This window comes from Drosophila santomea, chromosome 2R, assembly GCF_016746245.2.
Source record: "Drosophila santomea strain STO CAGO 1482 chromosome 2R, Prin_Dsan_1.1, whole genome shotgun sequence".
Lineage (NCBI taxonomy): Eukaryota > Metazoa > Arthropoda > Insecta > Diptera > Drosophilidae > Drosophila > Drosophila santomea.
Genome location: NC_053017.2, coordinates 7147873 through 7168801, shown reverse-complemented (window position 1 = coordinate 7168801; position 20929 = coordinate 7147873). Strand labels below are relative to the sequence as shown.

At 42.6% G+C, this 20929-nt stretch overlaps 5 protein-coding genes across 8 annotated transcripts in view; 2 read left to right on the top strand and 3 right to left on the bottom strand.

Moving 5' to 3' along the window:
- LOC120446708 (brain tumor protein) overlaps positions 1-14770 on the bottom strand; it is a 36117-nt gene extending 21347 nt beyond the window's left edge. For both annotated transcript variants that reach the window (XM_039627811.2, XM_039627813.2), the window contains exons 1-2: positions 14312-14770; positions 3091-3132 (exon numbers count right to left, since the gene is read on the bottom strand). The gene's annotated coding sequence lies outside the window, so the exon portion shown is untranslated. The remainder of the gene's footprint in view (positions 1-3090; positions 3133-14311) is intronic.
- A 223-nt stretch (positions 14771-14993) lies between these two features.
- LOC120446711 (probable DNA-directed RNA polymerases I and III subunit RPAC2) lies at positions 14994-15540 on the top strand. The gene is made up of 2 exons (XM_039627817.1): positions 14994-15133; positions 15202-15540. The coding sequence occupies exons 1-2, from the start codon at positions 15116-15118 to the stop codon at positions 15502-15504; spliced, it is 321 nt and encodes a 106-aa protein (XP_039483751.1). The 5' UTR covers positions 14994-15115; the 3' UTR covers positions 15505-15540.
- Positions 15449-16248, bottom strand: LOC120446710 (dynactin subunit 6). 2 transcript variants are annotated; one of them, XM_039627815.1, is made up of 2 exons: positions 16141-16248; positions 15449-16079 (listed from the first exon to the last, which is right to left on the bottom strand). In XM_039627815.1, exons 1-2 carry the CDS (start codon positions 16155-16157, stop codon positions 15536-15538), a joined length of 561 nt encoding a protein of 186 aa, XP_039483749.1. In that variant the 5' UTR covers positions 16158-16248; the 3' UTR covers positions 15449-15535. The 2 variants fall into 2 exon arrangements, with proteins under 2 accessions (XP_039483749.1, XP_039483750.1); XM_039627816.1 differs by having other exon boundaries at positions 15449-16076; positions 16141-16221.
- A 556-nt stretch (positions 16249-16804) lies between these two features.
- Positions 16805-18897, top strand: LOC120444300 (asparagine--tRNA ligase, cytoplasmic). Of its 2 annotated transcripts, XM_039623822.2 has the most exons (3): positions 16805-16837; positions 16903-16980; positions 17095-18897. In XM_039623822.2, exons 2-3 carry the CDS (start codon positions 16947-16949, stop codon positions 18735-18737), a joined length of 1677 nt encoding a protein of 558 aa, XP_039479756.1. In that variant the 5' UTR covers positions 16805-16837; positions 16903-16946; the 3' UTR covers positions 18738-18897. The 2 variants fall into 2 exon arrangements, with proteins under 2 accessions (XP_039479756.1, XP_039479755.1); XM_039623821.2 differs by lacking the exon at positions 16805-16837 and having other exon boundaries at positions 16844-16980.
- LOC120444301 (general transcription factor 3C polypeptide 5) lies at positions 18887-20875 on the bottom strand. The gene is made up of 4 exons (XM_039623823.2): positions 20656-20875; positions 20398-20599; positions 20210-20339; positions 18887-20014 (listed from the first exon to the last, which is right to left on the bottom strand). The coding sequence occupies exons 1-4, from the start codon at positions 20773-20775 to the stop codon at positions 19024-19026; spliced, it is 1443 nt and encodes a 480-aa protein (XP_039479757.1). The 5' UTR covers positions 20776-20875; the 3' UTR covers positions 18887-19023.
- Positions 20876-20929: the final 54 nt, after the last annotated feature.

Sequence of the window (20929 nt, the reverse complement as noted above, 5' to 3'; positions counted from 1 at the left end):
CAACTCATAATATTTTTAGGTTTGTCAAGACTTCTTACTGAATATAACAATTTAACGCCCGCCCAACTCCGTATTAAACTAAAATGTGTAATAGTATGTTCACTAGACTTTTAAAACCGCTAATACTTTAAGTTTGTTGTTAAAATTAGCACTTAACACAGTTATATTCTTATTTTATTAAACAAAATGTTTCAATAAAGCGTTTTTTTTTTCAAAAAAGCCATTATTGAAAAATATGTTTACATTTAAAGATCTTTTCGCAGACACTTAATAATTACAATATTTTGATTTAAATGAAAAGGTGTTAACATCTGAATTAGAAAAAGCGGAATAAATTTGGAGTGGTACTTTTCTCCCGACGGATGGAGGATTTACGTGAGACCCCGTCACCGGAACGTTCATTAGCCGACCGACCTCAGCCTCAACTGTTTTATTGCCGTATTGACAGACAATTCAATCCAGCGCGTTTCAATAACTCGGCCGTGCTAATCTTTTCCAGGGGTGAGAGTAAGAGGGCTGCTTGGGGGAGGGGGAGGGGAATGGCGGTCGAGCGATCCCTTTTAGCAGCTGTCACACACAACCAACAACAGCAGCTACAACAACTTCTGCCGCCAGATGTTTCCCTTGATCGAAGGGCAAAGCCCAGCCCATAAAGCAACCATATAAAATACAGCGATCACATATTTGTTATGGCTCTTTCAATAATTTTTGGGAAAGACGTTGAGCTGGAACAAAATGTGACACTTGAAACCGGAAATTAGCAGCAGCAGGCGATGCAGCTGTCGCTCCCTCTCTTTCCCTCGATCTCTCTCTGTCTCTTTCACTCGTTTCGCTGCCAGGTGAAGCCGAAGCCATGTTCAAGAGCTCTGCACATACATAGATCCAATGATTCGATCGAGCCTCTCTTACAGCAGGAAGTGGTGGAAATTCTGAAAGTGTTGCATGTTCTTCTCTCATCTATGGGCTCATTTGTCAGTTCTCTTGTCACTAATGGATGGATTTATACACAGTATTACAGCCAGTTAGTTACACCGTTTGGTTCCGGAACACGGGCTCAGTATGCATGGTCTAATGGAAGCCCCCTTGAGCGAGGAAGAAAACTAAGCTTTCTTGAGGTTGCTTCTATCATCCAACATAAATAAACATATTAGGGATAGTTTACATGAGATTTTTACAAACAAGAGAGAATTTTCCCGACTATCAGATACCCGTTACTCAGGTAGTGGATGTGCGAAAGAGAAATTTTAAGACTGAATTTTTTTGCGGTTTGTGGGAGTTAGAGTGGGCGTTGCGTCTACATCTCTGGAGTCTGCATGCTGAGTCCCAACATTCTAGCTTTTATATGTAGTTCGGGTAACAAAAGATCTATAAAATGATCTATTATACTATTTTCAACTTTATTAAGGACCGGCAATATTTTTAGTAATTGTTCAGAAATAGTTACACAGACTGACACAGTTACCGAATACCAAGAAAATAATAGAGGTTTTTTTCTTTGCAATTCAAATTTTGGGAGGTAAAGAGTACGTAACTTAAGCCACTTTGCCCGCATTTTGTTGGGGATCTGTTTTTGGGACACTTTTCAGCGTTCGAGGCCGATGGATGGTTCTCGGTTTTCAACGCCCACCATATCCCCTTACATTAAAGCTAATGAGGGCACTTCATTGAAATATTTTTTGTCGTCTTTCTTTCTTATTCGGTGTCTTCCCGCTGTGAATATGCTTTTTTATTTATTGGTTTTTGCACTGACCTCATAATTCGCTTTAAACTAATAAGCGAAAACGACGCCCCCTCAGGAAATTTCAATCAGCTTGTTGAAATCCAAACTTTGAGCTTTTTTCGTACTGCTCCCCTTTTTCTTCATATTTTTGCTTATATTTCGTGTTTCCCGGAAAGTTCACGGGTTGGTCAAAGTGTTGCGAAAACATATTGTTGCGAAGGGGCGAGATACTTTTAACTAGAAACGAATGGCGAAACTGGAACCGAAAAAGAGATGGTTTCTTAAATACAGAGACAGTCTTAAAATGACATTAGTTTGAACATACTAAATAAAGCGTTAACAGCAGACATGGAAAACAAGCAAAAGTCAACGAACGGCTAAAAAATTCACGAACTTGAAAAAGTGTGTAGCTAACGCTGACGTCGACGCTGGCAGAACGGCGATGTCAATAAACCAACTAACCAGCGACCTGCGGACCATGAATAGACAACAAAAAAAACATTAACGCGCAAACTTGTTGCTATCGCTCTGCGACCAAAAAAACAGTAATACAACAAAAATGGAAATAGAATCAGTGATTCCATCAACCAAATCTCTTGATAAATGTCCTGTATCACTTATGCAACAAACCCCAAGCGGAAGTTGAATCCTCAAGTCAGAGCGGTATTATCAAGTGTTCCGACAGAAAAATATCCTGCTGTTTTGTCCATATGATATTATATATATTTTGGTATGAATAATGGTTTCTTCGTACATCGTATATCCTTATCTTTAAAACTTTTGCCCCTACAGACTTTTAAATTTAGATATAGACACTTTATAAAATAAAAATACCATTTTTATAGTATCCTTTTACGTACCTTGGCACGAATACAATATACCCCCAAAAATTTACGAGGAGCGGGTATAAAAAGATAAATAATAACAGCATTAGCACATGTTTCGCATTCGGTGTGTGTGGGGTCCAATAACGTGCACCTTCTCTTTCTCTCTACGCGACTATCTCCCTCTAAAGGGGCACCCGCATGGCATACAAATGAGAAGAAGAGGAGCTACTCCAGACATCAGACGCGTACGTGAGATATGATGAATAACCCAACGTCCGTCCCTCTTCCGCCAGCCCCATCATAACCTACCTCCATTGAGCTTCTCTTCACATGCTGGCAGGTATTGGGTTTCTAGTACGAAGGACACGCGGCGGCGAGAATGAGAGAGGGATATGCTAAAGCGGTGTCAAGATAGATTTATTGTCTATGTAGATGGAAAAACAAAAACGGGAAGAATGCAACCTTGAATTCCCTTTCCTTAGAAATCACCTTATATTTAGGCATTCAAAAGTTCTTGGGTTAATCCTCTTTTCCATAGCTTACCGTATAATCGTTCCAACGTCTGGTCAAGTTAAACAAGTTTGTCTAAAAAAACAAAAGAAATAAAGAAATCATATTAGATTTGATAACCAATTAACTGCCATGTAATTATTCTTGTAATTTCCATTATCTTCTATCTTCAAATATCTTATAAGAAAAGTAGCTCTACAAAGATTTGATCTTTAAACAATACGTGTGCTGGTTAACAATAGTTAATTATATTTAAGGACCAAATTGCTTTATTTTATTGAATGACGGCCAACTTATTGCACAGATAATGAAGCCATTTGCTAGAGCATAACATAAAGCCCTTAAGTACACACATTACTTCGGATCTCTTGTACTTGCTCCCAAGCCTCTTTAATTTGGTTTCCCCTGCGAAACACTTTACGTTAATTATGCACTGCGCACAAAAAAGGAGCGCTGGGTGGGAGTGGGAGTTGATGGGATGGTGGACGGTGGGTGGATGAGGCCGCATCTCAGAGCTTTGTCACTGCGGTTGGTTTCACGCCAAAGGTGGGATTTCCTATGTGTGTGGGCGGTTCTCATGTAATTGATGAACGCTGTTAATTATAACCGGCTTTAACTGTCACTTTTTGGGCAATTTCTCAGGCCCAGTGGTTTAATGAAAATGGGGTGTAGGGTGATGTTTGGTTGGGCGGATAATTGCTGAGGGGATGACACATTAAGGTTCACCTTTGTAACCTGAAATCGCTGATGTACTGAAATTTGATGTACTGAACTTTTCACGGAAGCTTGAGACAACACACCTAGTTTGTTTGATTTTCTTGACCTTAATTGAAGAAATTTAACAACCAGATTGGAAAACAATGGGTTATTAATTTTACTATTGTCCTGCTAATTTTGGATGTTTGTTTAAGGCTGACCTTGTCATTAATATTATAAAATTAAGGAAAAACTTTTGCTTGAAGTAATTCTGTGGCTAAATAGTAACGAAAATGTACTGAAACTTCCAGATCCAGTTGAAATGTATGATGGATAGCCAATAGCGGTGTGGAATGATTGACCTGCGAGGAGGAGGAGTAGAATAATCGATGGTGCCCCAAGCTACATACAACCTTCCTTTCAGGTTTTCTTCTTCGCTCGGCTCGGTTCAATGCCGCAGCGGCTGTTCCAGTTACCAATCCGTTCCCCAAGCGCCCACGGTTCGCGATCTTCACACGCGCAAAAAAGAAGGTGGTGAGGTCAGAGGGGAGGGTGGGCGTACGGGTTGGGGGGTGGTGGCGGTTAGCTAAGCGTCTGTTTCTGTTCTTTTGTTTCAAACTCGTTTATTGGCTCTACCTAGGCAAGCATTTCAACTTTCAAAAGAGCCAAAGTCAGCGACCAGGTTATAGTACCCACATCTATATACTCCACATGCATGTGTATGTGTATTGTGGGGTATATAGTATCTGTGCTTTGGACCCCGTGACTTCGGCGAAGTCTTTTGTGTCTGTGCTCTGTGGCCAAAAAAAAATTCGCTTTGTTTTGCTCTCGGCGGCGAGCACCTTCTTTATTATCATCTGCCTCTCCTTTGTCAGTTTGCTTTCGAGAACTTTTGTTCTTCTGGCGCATTCTCCCTCCTCTTGGGGCTCTTGGTTCTTGGGTTCTTTGGTTGCCTTCTGTCGCCCAGTCGGCATTAGGTTTTCTCCACGCATTTCTCCCCCCCCCTCGCATTTGGCATTTCACAGCCTCTGCTAATGTGGTTGTTACGTTCATTTTGGGGTCTCCGGCCGAGTGTGTGTTCTTTCACCTTTAGTGGAAACTTTTTTCCGTTTCGGCAGAAGGTCAACGTTCATAATTGCTTGTGATACACTCTTAAAGCCAACGAACCGCGTGCTTTTCGACCAACGACTTCTTTTCCCAACGCTCCGAATTGCGATATTAGATGCGGCAAATTATAATGCCGCTTACAGTCAAAGTTGGCTAACGAGGAAAATTAAGTGTCCATAAAGATATTTTATAAATATATATATTAAAATATAATATGCTTTAAGCAGATTAATTAAACATTTTTTGTAATATATTTTGTTGGACCACAGTATGGTTGATAAGAAAAAAATTAAAATTATACGAATTTATGAAATTCTTTGGATATGAATTTTCTTCGGGGATTACTTAAATATGGAAAAATATAATCAACACAAAACTCGACGTGGTGTTTGCATTAGATTCCTCTGCCTACACATAATTTTTTGCTGTTCCAACGGAAATGGCACTTTTGGGTCGATCTAGAGGTTTGCTTTGCTTTTAAGTTCCGTTTCACACATCTCCCCTTAGCCCCTAAAACATGATTCGTACACCCCCAGATGTACAAATTTCTTTAATCAGATGTGGAAAGTTCTTTGAACTGAACTGAGCATTCTCCCAGGGCCTTTGAACGATTCCTCTGCCACTTCGAGTGGGTTACTCCCCACTAATTTCCCCAAAGAACTTTGGCGTAGACCCAGTTCTCTGCGGAGGGTTATGTACTCGGGGCAATCAGAGGGTTACGTTCGGTCAAAAGTTCCGCCAGATTACGACGCGATGGGGCCAAGCCCGGAAAACATTAGTTCGGGGTGCCCCAGTGCAGGCATCCCAGCTCAAAATTAAAACAATTAAATTATTCCATAATTATATGGATTGTCTTCGATGCTGGGTGAAGAATTAAATGGAGGGAACTCCAGCTGAGAGCCACGCCTGCACACATCAACATCATTATCATTAACCAACTTTATGGATAGCCTTTTATTAGAAGTTGTTTGTAAAATGAACTTGAATTGGGAGAGAAAAGGGGGAAGAGAAATGAGCCGTCAATTGAAGACCAAACATTTATGTATAAGCACCAAGAATATTTTCGAATTTCTTTCAAGTTGAAGTGCATAAAAGTACTTAGTGAAGCAAGTTAAATACTTAGTGGTAAGAAATCACAGGGACTAACTATGAAATGTAAACAATAGTGCTGAACAAGGAAATGTATTTTGTAACTGTGTATGCATAACCGTTTTTGTAATACTTTAACATAATCATATTTTCGAGTGTAACCTACAAGCCAAACAAGAACAACAACGACAAAGGCCAATCATCACGCAATATCAACAACACAAAGGGTCTGAAGAATCGGAGGAGAACGTCGCCATCAGTTGAAGAATTGAAATCGGTGAAGAATCAGAATCGGAAAAGAACGTCGACAGCAGCGTTGGCGTACGAGCATTGACCTTCACTGGTGAAGAAGAAGAAGAAAAGCGGTAGAACCCACTGACGGCAGAAACAACAATTTGAAGCTTGTTCTCTTACTCGCTGCTTAGTGTTGTCGTTGTTGTTATTATTGTTGCTTTGGCCAATGGCCATCAATCAGTCAGTCAGTCAGTCAGTTGTTCACTCTCTCACTCACCCAAGTGCAGTTTCCTTTAAGCCCGGCCTGTCCCCGTCTCGTTTCCCCTGCTTCCAACTGCATCTATCGCTTAGTCACCGCAGACAACGGTAAATTTGCTTACGTTTTTCTGGTTTATTAAACACAATATTATTTAACACTGACATTTTACAACCACGGAACACAAACGCCAAATGCAAAACCAGTTACACTCAAAAAAAAGGTTGCTCTACTCGGTCCAATTGAGTTTTAAATTATAAATACAAAAGAGCCAAGGTATTTTTGCTTTGAAGAATAGTTATTTATTTTTCAACTAAATATAAATAATATAAGGTATATCTTTTGATTCGAGTGGGGCATATACGACCACCAAATACTCCATTAAATATTCCTATGTAGACCCACCCCCACTCCGGTTTCCCAGCTAATCAGTGTAAAAAGTGACTTAGTTGTTCAAATTTGGGAAACTTTTTTTCTAAGTGCCCACTGGCGTCGCTCTTGACGCCAACTGCTCTGCCAGCGCCGAGTGAGCTCTGGGGGCGGGCTCGGGAGGCGGGCGGGTACATTCACTTCTCGTTTTGAGCTGAATCACCATAAACCAAGAGCCACGAGTTGCTGGCCAGCGAAAGAATAAATAATAAGTGTCTTTGGGGCGCGACAGAGCAAGCGAGCGAGCGAGAGAGACAGATGGCAGCACCATAATATCTAATAAGAAATGAGCAAAACCGAGTTTGAGAAACGTGTTTTTTGTTTTTCGTCGTTATTCCTTATGTTTTGTATTATTTGTATTCCTTCTCGTATGCTGTTTTACTTATTTCTTTTCTTTCGTTAGATTTCAAACGAAGGCTCGGAGGGGGAAAACCGGGAGGGGGAGGGGAGGTTGGCTAAACGGAACGAAACGGTCAACTGAAGCTCTAAGCTCGGCACAAAAAAGTACATTGTGAAATCATTTCTATTTCTAAACAACAACAAGCGGAAGCAACTACAAATTGAACCACAAAAGAATTTGATAGGTGGTGACTACTGTGGTCAATCGAAAATACTCGGTTGGCGAAATCCGGATTCGCTGTCAGCAAGTCTATTTGATTTCTGAATATACATCAAAATAGTTTTGAAATAGAAAAGATACATTTATGAAGTATGAAGAAGAACATTAGATTGTTCACTGTACACTGTTTATGGGCAAATGGGCTCTTCTTGTCCGCCTCCAAAGGCATTTACATTGTTTTATCAGCAATTTCAGTTTCAGCTGAACCACACTTTGAATATTTCAACACACAGTGTTTCAATGTGGATTCGAGACGTCGGTCTGAGAATGCCCGAGCTGTTCTTCTTGCCCGCTCTGTTTCTTCTGGCCCGCTGTTGTAATTGTTGTTAGATTAATTTGCTTTAACAGCTGTCTTGGCGTCTGCTCCGCGAACATACAAATATACTCGTAAACCGAAAGCCAAACAAAGTCAAAGACCATTCCGAAGACTCCGACAGCAAGCAGCGTGTGAACTTTTTGTGTGTGAGCGGGAAGAAAGGAGGGAAGCTTCCAATGCTTCCAAGTGCAAGAAGACTGGATAACTCAAGGCTGTGAAGAATTGAAGTTGGGGGAACGACAAGAACGACACAGAGCTGAAGGAATCCAAAATACGGGCACAGTAAACACAGGCTAAGTTACTGGATACTGGATTCAGTATTAGTATATTAAATTAATTTACCATAGACACATTTTAGTATGCATTGTTAAAAACTAGTACTAGTACACATCATCTAAGCTTCAACTTAAATCGTTTTATCTGAAGTTTACTGTATTTCCTTAGTTCGAAACAGCAAAAGAACAAACAAAAGCATATTAAACAAAGAAACACATGCTGCTGCTTATATTCCAAGAAAATCACACAAATGGAGCTTGAAGGAGACGAAATTCTCCTTAAAAGATTTCAGCTGACATAATGCCCCTCACCTTTACCCGCCTCTAAAAACTAGATCCCCGTAGACCTATTACGATAATGGCATCTAACTTAATAACAAAGGCCAACCTGTTCATGCAAAACGGAAACGTATCTTCGTAACCCATCCCAAAAGCCATTTCCCAACAAAAGTTTTGACAAAATTCCCACGAACCCAGGTTTCCGGACACCCCTCGCCATGCCGTTTACAACCCTCTTTACAAGACCCATAAAGATTCATTTACAAGACGGTTTTCTTGGGACAATTCCACCATTTGCATGCGTTAAATTTTCGCATATTCATGAGGACATAGGGACACAGGACGCAGGACAGTGGGAATTCGAGACTGAAGTTGAGCGAACCTGAAAGACGAGAGAAAACTACCCCTGACGGTTAACAAAAGTAAATGACCTTTAATAATGTTGCTCAGCAAATTTCACGGACAGCATGAAAAGCGGAAAACAAAGACAGACCCCGGCCACAGCAACTGAGGAACCGGTCGTCCTCTCAAATCATTCAACTAAATCCCATCAATCTGTACTGCAGAACCACACCCAAAATAACCTCGCGGGGGCGGAGGCAATAAAATCATTTTATATCCATACCCCCAAAGGTAAAATAACACTAAAACAAAAGCTTGCGAGCAGCGCTCTCGACAGAGAGCGCAATTAAAGGTGCTTCTTGGCTTTACGCCGCCATAAACTTGTGACCGAAGATCCAGCAGCGAACTCAAGAAAAATGGGAAGTAATTGGGGTCTCAAATTTTAGCAATACCTTTATTACACAAAACGCGTTACTTCCCAATATACCAAATGCTAAGTAAATACAATGCTGAAAAAAAATATAAATAATTCGACTTGGTATTAATCTAGCATTAACCCTACGCTTTAAATCGCATCTTCACATATCTTTTATAGTATGCTTGGCTAAGCTACCTATAATATTTCCTTACCGTGTACAGCAGCCCACATATTTTAATATATAGAATCGTAAAAAATAATACAACAAAATTCATAAAACTCCCGATAAAGGTGTTCGCCAACGACGGCAGGGCGTTGAATCCACCCTCAAATTCCAGTCAGCATATGAAAATCAAATCAGCGAGGGTTGCCATTGTACTATGCAAACAAACAGATGTGCGTGTGTGTGCGTGTGAGGGGAGCAAATCGTATGTATGTGCACTCGAGGGGTGGGGGAGGGTGCTTGGTGGGGGTGGCATGGGGGTGGTGGTTTGGCTGGGGCGGTCTTCCGTCTGTCTGGGGTCAATGCACAAAAATGCGTAGAACGTGCTAGTGTCCGCCGATTTCAGCAGGGGTTTTTGGCTTGAGCTCTGCTGGAAAATCGTTCACTTTTCGCACTCACCAATACTCGCCCGCACGCACTCACACAACCAGATACACACCCATGCACGCAGACACCCAGACTCACACGCACTGATGCTGGGGGCTGGCCCAAAAGGTTGTTGACCCCAACGCGAACAGACAGCAATGCGTAGTCGCATACATATATATTGCGTACAGTGAGCGCCCGCCACTCAGGATTGATTTTTAAAGGTGATTATCCCTTGATATTAGATTCATTTGACTTGCGACTCCCGAGCAAGATACCAATTATTAGCTTTATACCAATTCCAAACCAAATAGCACATTACCTTTCTAATGGCATTCTAGAAATATATTAATCTACAAATATTATTCTTTATATAATATTATCAATTCAAATTCTAAAGTTCTATTGAAATACATATATCCACACTGGGATATTATTGAAAATATTTTTAACATCTAAACCTTGAACCAACTTCAACCAACCAACAATTAAGTAGTATTTGGTATTAACCAGATGTTCCGTTAGTCCCAGTTAATACTGTATTGGGAGTTCCTGTGTTTCGGGGTAAGATGCATTCCCCCTTTCCACGCCGTCAGCCCAGGAGGGTTGATTAGCACCCACCACCCATCCACCCGCCCAAACGAACGCAGACCTTGAGCCACCTTCCATTCCATCCAACCTTTCTTCCCGGACATTAATAATATGGCTGACATGACTATTTATTTATTTGCAAGACACTTTCCCTAATGTTTCGACCGAGGGGTGGATGGCCAGACGACGGAGGTCCCACCCCCAGGAGAAGGATCAAAGTCAGGAGCATACGACACGCCGTCGCAAGTTCCACACATAAGTGGAAACCAACCCTGCCAAAAATAAGCCACAACCGGGGAAAAATGCAAGTTGGACAGAACGAAAAAAGTGAAATAAAGTAAAATGAAATGAAAGCGGCAGCTGTAAAGTTCGACAATAAAAGCGGCAAGCAGCAGGGCGAAAAGGGAAAAAGTGAAACGAAAATGAAACGAAACTAGGCACAGGACATATACACACACACACACGCAGGAGATGCGAGGCGAGTCCTTTGAGGACTCGAGCAGCAACCACCACCGAACAAGAACAGCATCAACAACATGAACAACATCAACTGGAACACCCATCCGCAATATGGGCGATGGCGACGGCAACAGACGGCATCGGACACATTTTACGGCCGCTCTACGGCGTATTATGCAAATCTCTTCGAGCGTACGGTGAAAAAATGCGCAAATAATGCACGAATAAAACATGCATTTCAATTGCGAAAACCCCAAGGATGTATGTATGGAGGGTTTACATCGCCGTTTCCCTTTCAGTGCACCTGAAACTAAAGGCCGGAAATCAAGAGCCACTCTCTCCCAAACTTACTGGCTTAAATATTCCTGGGAGCAGCGGATGTCAGGGTTTAGGTTCCCAAGTTGAAGGCCTCGCTTCTCTAAGCTTACAACATTTTCCAACTAGTAATCCCCATGGCTTTAATAATCAATCCGATATTGCAGTAACGACACTATCAGATCAGAAATATTTTTCACATATTACAGGTTCGACCTTAAAAGAAATGTATATTATGAAATCTAATGATATTAGTTACAATATATATCATAAACCGTTTTCCTGACTGAACATTTTAAATAATAACAACAAAATTATCCACGGTTTGTTATTATATCCCATTGAAATATGGCTAAACTTCGATACTAAAAACAAGGAAAGCCGAACAAAGGCGAAACCAGAAAAAAAATGCATTTGAGGTTTTTGTTTGTTTTATGTCTCTCTGCCGGCGTCGCTGCTGCTGCGTCTGGGCAGCGATCAGGCACACATAGAGAGGCAAAAAGGAGGAGGGAGAGCGGAGGAACTGAGCTCAGCTTCCTTTTGACTGGCTCTTCTTACAGAGGAAAAAAAAGAAGATGAAAATATGTGGCTGGAAGGTTCGCCTGTTTATACAAAACATTTACAATATGTAAAACTTAATATTCGTATCTTATTTAGTATTAATATTACTGTAAACGATGTTTTATCATAAATTAACATATGAGTAATTTAATTCACTGATGCATTTGCCATTAACAGCAAACGCCTATTGATCAAAAATATTTTATTGCACTTTTGGAACTCTATTCTAACTTTTTTTTTTCCGGCTGGACACCATCGTTTATTTTTATGTTTGTTTTTATGTTGATTTGGGGAATTCTAAAAATGCTTGCAGCTTCATCCTTTTGCGTCTCTGTCTCCTTCTCTCGATTGCTTCTTCCCCCCTATTCATCGCCCGTATCGACTGCAGCAGATGACAGGTTTTTGCTCTCCTCCGCCCCTGCTTTGCCATGCTCTCCGGCTCTACGGCACTACACACCTCCTTCGTGACTCGATGCACAGGATGTTGGAATATCACGTCGTCATGTCCGTGTTTCCGTCTGTTCCTTGTTCTCGATTCTCTGCTTCGTGCTCTCCGTCTACGTCTTGTGCCATTGCCACTTTACCTTTTTTGTCTGCTGTTGATCCCGGCTCCCCTTTGCCCGTTCTTCACTTCAGTAACTCCGTCTTCCACTTCCTTTCGCCCCAAAACTGTCTGTGTATTTTATTTTATTTTGTTTCGCTTGGCTTTCAATGTCTGCAGCATCCTTGGAAATTTCTGGCACAGTGAGCACTCGAAAATTGAAGCAGACATCCTTGAAAACTGCAGTTAAATAATAGAAGAAACACGCTATTGCTTACGTGTATAAGACTAACTTTAAAAAATTCTGCGACAATTATTTTAACACAATCCTTTAAAAAATCTAGATATTAATTAACGACCAGAAACGTCGGTTAGTCCCCATTATATAAGCATTCAATGTTGGTTTTAAAATTCCATTTATAACCTGTTCCCTACTGATTGAAAACACTGTGTCTACACCCTTACAGGTATTTTGTACTTCAAGTGTATTATTTGCAATATTCATGGCACAATGTGGAAGACATAACACTCTAGGGAGAGCTTACGACTTCGGGCTCCCCCTCTTTTGCCATTTATTTTCACGTGAAGCTTAAAAAAAAATATACGTATGTACTTTATTTATATTTAATTATTATAGTCCTCAAATGGTCTACAGTTCTGTATCCTTTTTCTTATCCGTTGATGACTTTTCTACAAATACGACTCGTTTGCGTTTATTGTAAGTGAGACAAATAATTTACACACAAGTGGGTGAATTGTTTACGCATTAGTTTTGCAAGTAAACACAAGGGAAGTTATTTTTCCTTCGCATATACAGGCCATACAATATCGTTGTGTTGCTAGGTATGTATATATGTTTATGTACATGGGCCAAGCAAAACCCCTCTGGATCGTATTCCCAGAACCATTTCGCACTTCTTTTTCTTTTTTTCCCTTTTTGCAACGATCGTGACGGTGATATGCAGTTTCTTTGTTGTAACCACTACAAAGCCAAAATAATTGCAAACTCAAAAGAAAACCATAAAAAATAGAGTTAGCCCAGGAGAGAGAGCGAACGACTTTTTTCGGCCAGGAGAGAGCAGCTACCTCGCTCTCACTCACACACAAGTCAGAAAAACGCCGGCTCTCAATACACATGCATATATACAATCATACGCTGCAGGCCATGTAAAACAAAAACAACAAGCCAAAAGGGCGCCCAGTATAATGGGGGAAACGAAATGGAAGCGGAACGCAGCCTAGACTAAATTGCAACAACTGCAAATTGGGGGGAACGCATGGCGCCAAACGAAACGTGAGACAGACTCGCGCATACTTACATATACAAAAAGTGATTATTACAACACAAGCGTTGAAGCGCGTGGGCGCGAGGAGGGGGAACGCATGAGATAACGGAACATGCTGCCGCATTAGTCACCACCAAGGCACAACACAACAGATGTGTGTATATGTGTGTGTGCCAGCTACCACCGAACAAATGAGTGCAAAGGAGTTAGCAGGATGCCGAAGAGAAGGCGGAAAGAGGAATGGCAAGGAGATAGGGAAGAGAGCATAGCAACCAGTGGAAACAAAATACAGTGAGCATTGGATACAAAATTTTGGGTATCTTTGCAATAAGTTGCTGCATATCATAGGGCGCTTGCCTATGTTGGCTTTAAAAGCCAATCATTTAGAATATTTTATTTATTTATTTAATTAATATTATTTTAAAAATATATGAAGGATTAAAAACAGCCGTTTTTAATTTAAGTGAATTTAACATTTCGGTTATATGCATTTAAATCCAATCAGGAAATTTAACCATTATTCGGGAATAAAAGTCTACATGATTGGCAATACCAAACGAACAGCAGAACAGGAGGCACGGTAACGATCAAGATAAAATTTTAGTAAAGCCTCTGAACTGGTATTTTAGCCATCACTTCCGCCTTCGCAGGCAGCAGCACAACGGCAGAGGCAGCTGTCTTTTGCAGCTGTGTGTGTGGACAGAAAAAAAGGGCGCATGAATTTGCATAATTTTTGGGACCAGAAAGGGGGCGTGGCCGTCAACAAAATTGAAATGACAGTTCGAGCGTTTTAATAGCGCTTATTTATGTATGCGATATTATTAATAAGCACATGGTGTGCATTAAACAAACCTGTATTGCAGTCAATTCCTGATGAAAACGGCAAAAAAAGCATGTAAAATGAAGTGCCGATTCGTCGTTGTATGCGTTTTTGGCCGAGTGTCGGTGTTTTTGGAGCAACTTTACGTTAAATGCATTGCGAAATAATTATGTTTGCCGTTGCAGTTTTTTTTGTTTTTGTTTTCTCGGCTCCGCTTCGCCTCTCTGCTTCTTTCTTTGCCGCCTTTTCTGCTGATGCTTTCAAACAAACCAACACACACACACACGTATGCAGAAGGCGGCATGCAATTATGCTAATGCGGCTGTTTGCGACTCTTTTTCTTTTTTGGCCGACACCGCACAAAACTGATTTCGCACCTGGCCCAATAAAATTGGCCACAGAACGAAGCGAATTAACAAACAACACACACAATTCAATGCTCTGGTCGAAAACCGCGTCCGTGTCAGAACGCGTCAAGAACTAGAGCTGGTGGAATCGTCGACGCGTCATCGATTTATCGATTACTCTTTTTCGGCAGCTATGCGTTACTTTCATGTTAGAAGTAACTGTTGTTATTTTTAAGAATTAAAGTTAATTTGACACATACATAATATGCAAAAAATTTGTTATATACAGTTGTTTGGGCTTAGTTTACATTAATTTGAATTAGGATAAGCCATCTCTACCATTTAGCTATTTTGCATTCCAATTGGAACTAGACATTTTTAGCTACTTTAACCGATGAGCATCGATGACTTCACACACAATCGATTGGCGAGGCATGTGCCTTGCACGTTTTTTGTAAACAAACGAAAGAGTATTTGAACCAACTGAAAATGGGAGCATTGGCTGAGGTAGACACTTAACTAAACGCTTCGTGTGGATTTTTAATGGGTAATTAATTATTTAATACCTTCCCCAGCTGGCTGGTGATGAGAAGAACGGCGAAGGATCGCGGACTTTTGTGTTCACCAACGAGGGCCACACGCTTGGAAATGCACTGAAAACGATCATAGCCCGATATCCGGAGGTGGATTTCTGTGGCTATACCATTCCGCATCCCACAGAGCAGAAGCTGCACTTTCGCATCCAATCCCATCGAGACAGAGCCATAGATATACTTAAACGGGGACTGGAGGACCTGGAGGGTCTTTGTGATCATACAATCGTTACCTTCGAAAAGGAGATGGCTGACTTTAATGCCGTGAAAATGGAGAATACATGACGGATTATATATATATAAAAAATACTACAAGCTACACCACGCTGCGCGCCTTTTTGGGATCGTAGTTGGGCTTGCGGAGATGATGATAGTTAGGCAGGACCTTGCGCAGGAAGTCGATTTGCAGGGTCTGCGATCCCTGCTTGTCGATGGCCTCACGCTGCAGACCCTGCTCTCCATAAACAATGGTGTTTTCGGGCAGAAGTTGACTGGTATGGATCCTAATTCCCGCTCCCACCACACAACCGCTGGAAATAGTAACTGCGCGGCCCACAAAACATTTGCTCTCGAAGACGTTCTTATCGCCAATCCGAGCAGCTTCCACTTGGCATCCAACCTCGAATACATTGTGGGTGCCAATACTCAGGATATTGTTGACATCCCATACAGCACCTGGCTCCAAGCGGTGGGCTATTGTAGCATATTCCTCAATGATGCAGTTCTCCCCAATTATTATGGGTCCTGCATCGGCGATTACGGTGGCACTCGGATGAACCACACAGCCCGACGAGAAGGTGATGTCACCACGCAGGTTGCTCTCCTCGCAGACCACCGCCTTGGGCAGGATTTTGATTCTGCTAAGAGGCGATAGTTGGTGCATTTAGTAAATTAGTTTTGAAAGCTTTATAGAGCAATTACCTGTTTTCCGAGGGCATTTTTTATGTTCTCAAATTGTTTACGTCTCCTCACGAAGCTGAGAAGGCACTTATATTTATCGATAATTAATTGAAGCTCGCAAGCTAGCCGATATTTTTTATCTGGAATTGGCTATTTTTACATTATTTGAAAAAACCGAATAGCTAAAAAAAAAAAAAGAACTGCAGGTATTTTTCGTATATTGGAAATTCACAATCTTTTTATAGACAAACAACAAGACCTTTGAATTTGGTGTATTAAATCGCGTTACATCAAGTCGCCCAACTTTGGTGCCATTTATTTTCATTATCTCTTGTCCGGAGATGGTTGTTATAAGAAAACTAATTTATATTGAATATGGTCTATTAAAAGCTTCTGAAAAATATAATCTATTGGGTGAGAGTCAGCGATATGAATAATAAGGCCAAGTCAATTCAACTTATGTATAAATACATACTGATTGCAATAACAAAATTATTTATATTAAGCTCTGTTAACAAGGTCACGCGGAGAAAATATTTGTATAGACATAAATACCAATTCAAGTAATAAAAGAAAGCAACGTTATCACAGCTTCATAGCATAACTTATTAGATTCCCGCCATAAAATCAAAAGTTTAGCTATTTTCAGCTTTCAATTGACCATCGGGAGTTCTCCAACACTTGCTTTTCATTGTGTCTATCGAGTATCCGCCGAGAGGTATCGTTTAAAGTGTCAAAGCTGTCGACTTGAAGCTGATGCAATTTTGTGCGTATATTTTACAGGATTTAAGGTTCATCAGTAAAATCTTAGTCACAAATCGAACAAGATGCCCGCCGACCAGTTGGCTGAGTTAACCTTGGGTGAGCATGCGTTAAGTTGATAGAAAAAGTGGGCCAACTATTTCGTCCACGTTGTCAGCGAGCCAGAAGTATCGATCTATAATATGCAATTTTTATATGTACGACCATGTGCAGGTTCTATCTTTACGTCGGAAAAGAAGGGCAGTGATGAGTCTGGCGATGGCAGTGAGTCCAAGCCCTTTAAGACCATTCTGCAGGCGATGCGTCATGCGGGCAAGGAGCCCTTTCCCACGATTTACGTGGACAGCAAGGATCCGAATGCAGTGGAGCCCTTTGAGCCGGCTGCCAAGTCCCAGCTGAAAAAAATTCAGAAACTGTTTGTCAGGGAGTCGCACAAGAATGCCGAGAAGCAGCAACGCGAGGCGGAGGATGCGGAAAAGCGCCAGCAGAATCTGGAGGATGCCCGAAAGGTAAAGATCTCGGAGGATCCGAGTCTGCCGTTGGCCCGCAAAATTCGTATCGTGGAGGGCACCGCCAACCGCGACTCGCGTGTCAAGATCTATGGTTGGGTGCATCGTCTGCGTCGTCAAGGCAAGTCCCTGATCTTCATCACACTTCGCGACGGCACCGGCTTCCTGCAGTGCGTGCTAAACGACCAGCTCTGCCAGACCTACGATGCGCTCACCCTCAGCACGGAGAGCTCTGTAGTCCTGTTTGGTACCCTGAAACTAGTTCCAGAAGGAAAAACGGCTCCGGGAGGACATGAACTGAACGTTGACTACTGGGAGTTGATTGGTCTGGCTCCACCCGGCGGTGCCGATGCCATTCTCAACGAGGAAGCGCAACCGGACGTGCAGCTCGATAACCGGCACATCATGATCCGTGGCGAGAACACCTCGAAAGTGCTCAAGATGCGATCCGTTGTGACGCAAGCATTCCGTGCCCACTACGAGGCACGTGGCTATAACGAGGTGACGCCCCCAACTCTGGTGCAGACTCAGGTGGAAGGTGGCTCAACGCTCTTCAAGCTTAAGTACTTCGGCGAGGAGGCCTACCTCACGCAGAGCTCGCAGCTATATCTGGAGACCTGCCTGCCGGCTTTGGGCGATGTCTTTACCATTTCCCAAAGCTATCGTGCGGAACAGAGTCGTACGCGGCGGCATTTGGCTGAATACTCGCACGTGGAAGCCGAGTGTCCGTTCCTTACGTTTGATGATCTGCTTGACCGATTGGAGGATCTGGTCTGCGACGTGGTGGATCGTGTTCTGAAGTCCCCCTGGGGGTATTTGGTCAAGGAGCTTAACCCTGACTTCAAACCTCCTCAGAAGCCATTCCGTCGCATGAACTACGAGGATGCCATCAAGTGGCTGAAGGAGAACAACGTGACCAAGGACGATGGCACCTTCTACGAGTTTGGCGAGGATATTCCAGAGGCTCCTGAGCGCAAGATGACCGATACCATCAACGAACCCATTATGCTGTGCCGTTTCCCGGCGGAAATCAAGTCCTTCTACATGCAGCGCTGCAAGGAGGATCAGCGCTTGACCGAGAGCGTGGACGTTCTGCTGCCAAATGTGGGCGAGATTGTGGGTGGATCGATGAGGATCTACGATAGCGAAGAGCTGCTCAAGGGCTATGCGCGCGAAGGCATTGACCCAAAGCCCTACTACTGGTACACGGACCAGCGCGTCTATGGAACCATGCCACATGGCGGCTATGGTTTGGGTCTGGAGCGATTCCTCTGCTGGCTGCTCAACCGCTACCACATCCGCGAGGTCTGCCTGTATCCTCGATTCCTTGACAGATGCAGACCCTAGGCAGTGGATGAGAGGGTATTCCGTCAACCAGCATTTACAGCAGTCAAAAAACTCCTTGCAATTATAAATTTTAGCTTCTGCTATTGAGAATGAAATTTATTAATCTTATCTGTATAATTATCAAAGAATAAAGGTTGCGCCTTCACTTCATACAATTGAATTAACTAAACAGCTTTATTATACTTTAAAAAAGTATATTAAACAAATTGAACTCTGTTTTTTTTTGTTGATTAAAAATAATACACATATTACATCCTATGCTATTCATTTCAGTCAGCGTCCTCACTCAGCTTGTGATATTATCAAAGAGTTGCTCGATGTCATTGTCTACGAATTGCTCCGAGTTGCTCATGGCTTGCGACTCATCCAGGTCCATGTCCTCTTCCTGCGTCTCCTCGTCCTCGGCTTCGTCTTCATCCTCTTCGTCGGCCTGGGTAACCGCTTCCACTTCGGCTGTAAGGTTCTCCTTGCGGTAATGATTGCGCAGAAGTTCGCTAATGGAGGCGCAGACAATCTGTCGCACTTGAGCATCAAATCCCGGCGGTAGCCATCCCGTTCGCTCATTGCACACAGCTCCGGTAAGTGGAGTGGGGATCTTCTCCAGCATTTCCTGGATCCTTGTCATACGCACGTCGGAATAGCGCAGCATGCATTGTCTGGAGCGCGGCAACTTGTGCTCGTCAAAGTAGGGATAGTCAATGTCTTGAACCAGATCAGACACTCGATCCTCTATGGGCGCAAATGGAGCGTTCGCCGCCCTTCGTTGCTTTACGAACTTCTTGGCGTACACGAATTCGGAGAGGCCCGTGCTGAATCGTAGTCGGAAGTCAAAGGTCTGATAGTAGCGACTATTGAAGTCCTTGCGAGGATCGTAGCCGAAGCGTACATACAAAGTGCGCCATGGACCGTTGCTGAAGTAAAAGGCCAGCGAAGGTGTGATGCACTTGAGCTTGTCGTTCGTTAACCCGGATTCATATTGCAGCGCGATTCGGGTCCAAATTGGGCAGTCATCGAACAGCTTTTTGACCAAAGCCAACTGCTCATCCGAAACGTACTTAACCTTAAGCCGCTTAAGGTTTTGGGAGTCTGCCTGAGTGGGAAAGCTGTCCACCATGTTAAACGAAACCACGCCCTGGTTGTCGTAGGAGGACTTCGACTGCACGCCCAGCACCTCATGTTGACCGTCTTCTGAGGGATCTATGCGATGTGTGCCCGCGTAGACTGTGTCCACATGGGTGAACAATTCGGGCAGAGCCAGCAACTGGCTGTGGCGACGTCTGTGGGAAGAAACATCAAACCCTTAAATACTGGACAATATTTTGAAAAACTCTTATAATAGTTAAATAGCTAGTTAACGCATAGGACTTAAATAAAGAACAATGAACTGCAGTGGTAGAGATTAATAGTTGGCCTTGCCAACCAGGATCGCATTATCTTGCTTTAAAGAGCGAGTCTATGGAAAAGTTACTCACTTAAAGAAGTCCAAATCGGTGGTGTCCCTGGGTTTCAACTGATCCAAAGCGTAAGTTAGCTCCTGGGCTGCATTTGCATTGTCACTTTTGGGAGTTGACCAAAGGGGTAAGTATTGAAAATCGCAAAGCGCTTCAAGAGCAAACGAAATTAGAATAGTTCGTCGATTAAGTCCGGAGTCTTAACTCACTTTCAAAGGTGAAACTTCTGCTGCAGTGGCCCAAAACCCGTACAAAATATTCCGGAGGCCGTTTCTTGTCCTTTTTGTGGCGCCTCACGGTAATGGATAGCAGGACACCAGTCTTGTCCGTGCAGTCCCCAAAAGTGGGTTTGTTGTAGGGATTCTCCGGATGGAAGTGCAATGCCAATCGCTTTACTTCGTCGCCCAAAACCTGCGAATGGAATAAAATATCAGCCAAGTTGCTCACAACAAAGTTGAAACACTTACCTTGGACACATTGATGATGCCGCCAAGAGTGGCTATCATCCGATCGGGATTAACCACTCGGCCGGGGTACTCGATCAACTCATATTCCTTCTGCGGATTAAAACTCAATTGGCGCGACATGGTCCGAAACTGAGGTGTGTTATAAGCCTTAAACAGCTGTTGGGGGAACAGTGATGCTCACTGCTGATAGACATGCGCAATAATACAAACAGAAAAGGTAACGAAAATTCAAGTGCCATGAAAAGGTATCAATCTCTTTCAAACTGTATCTTAC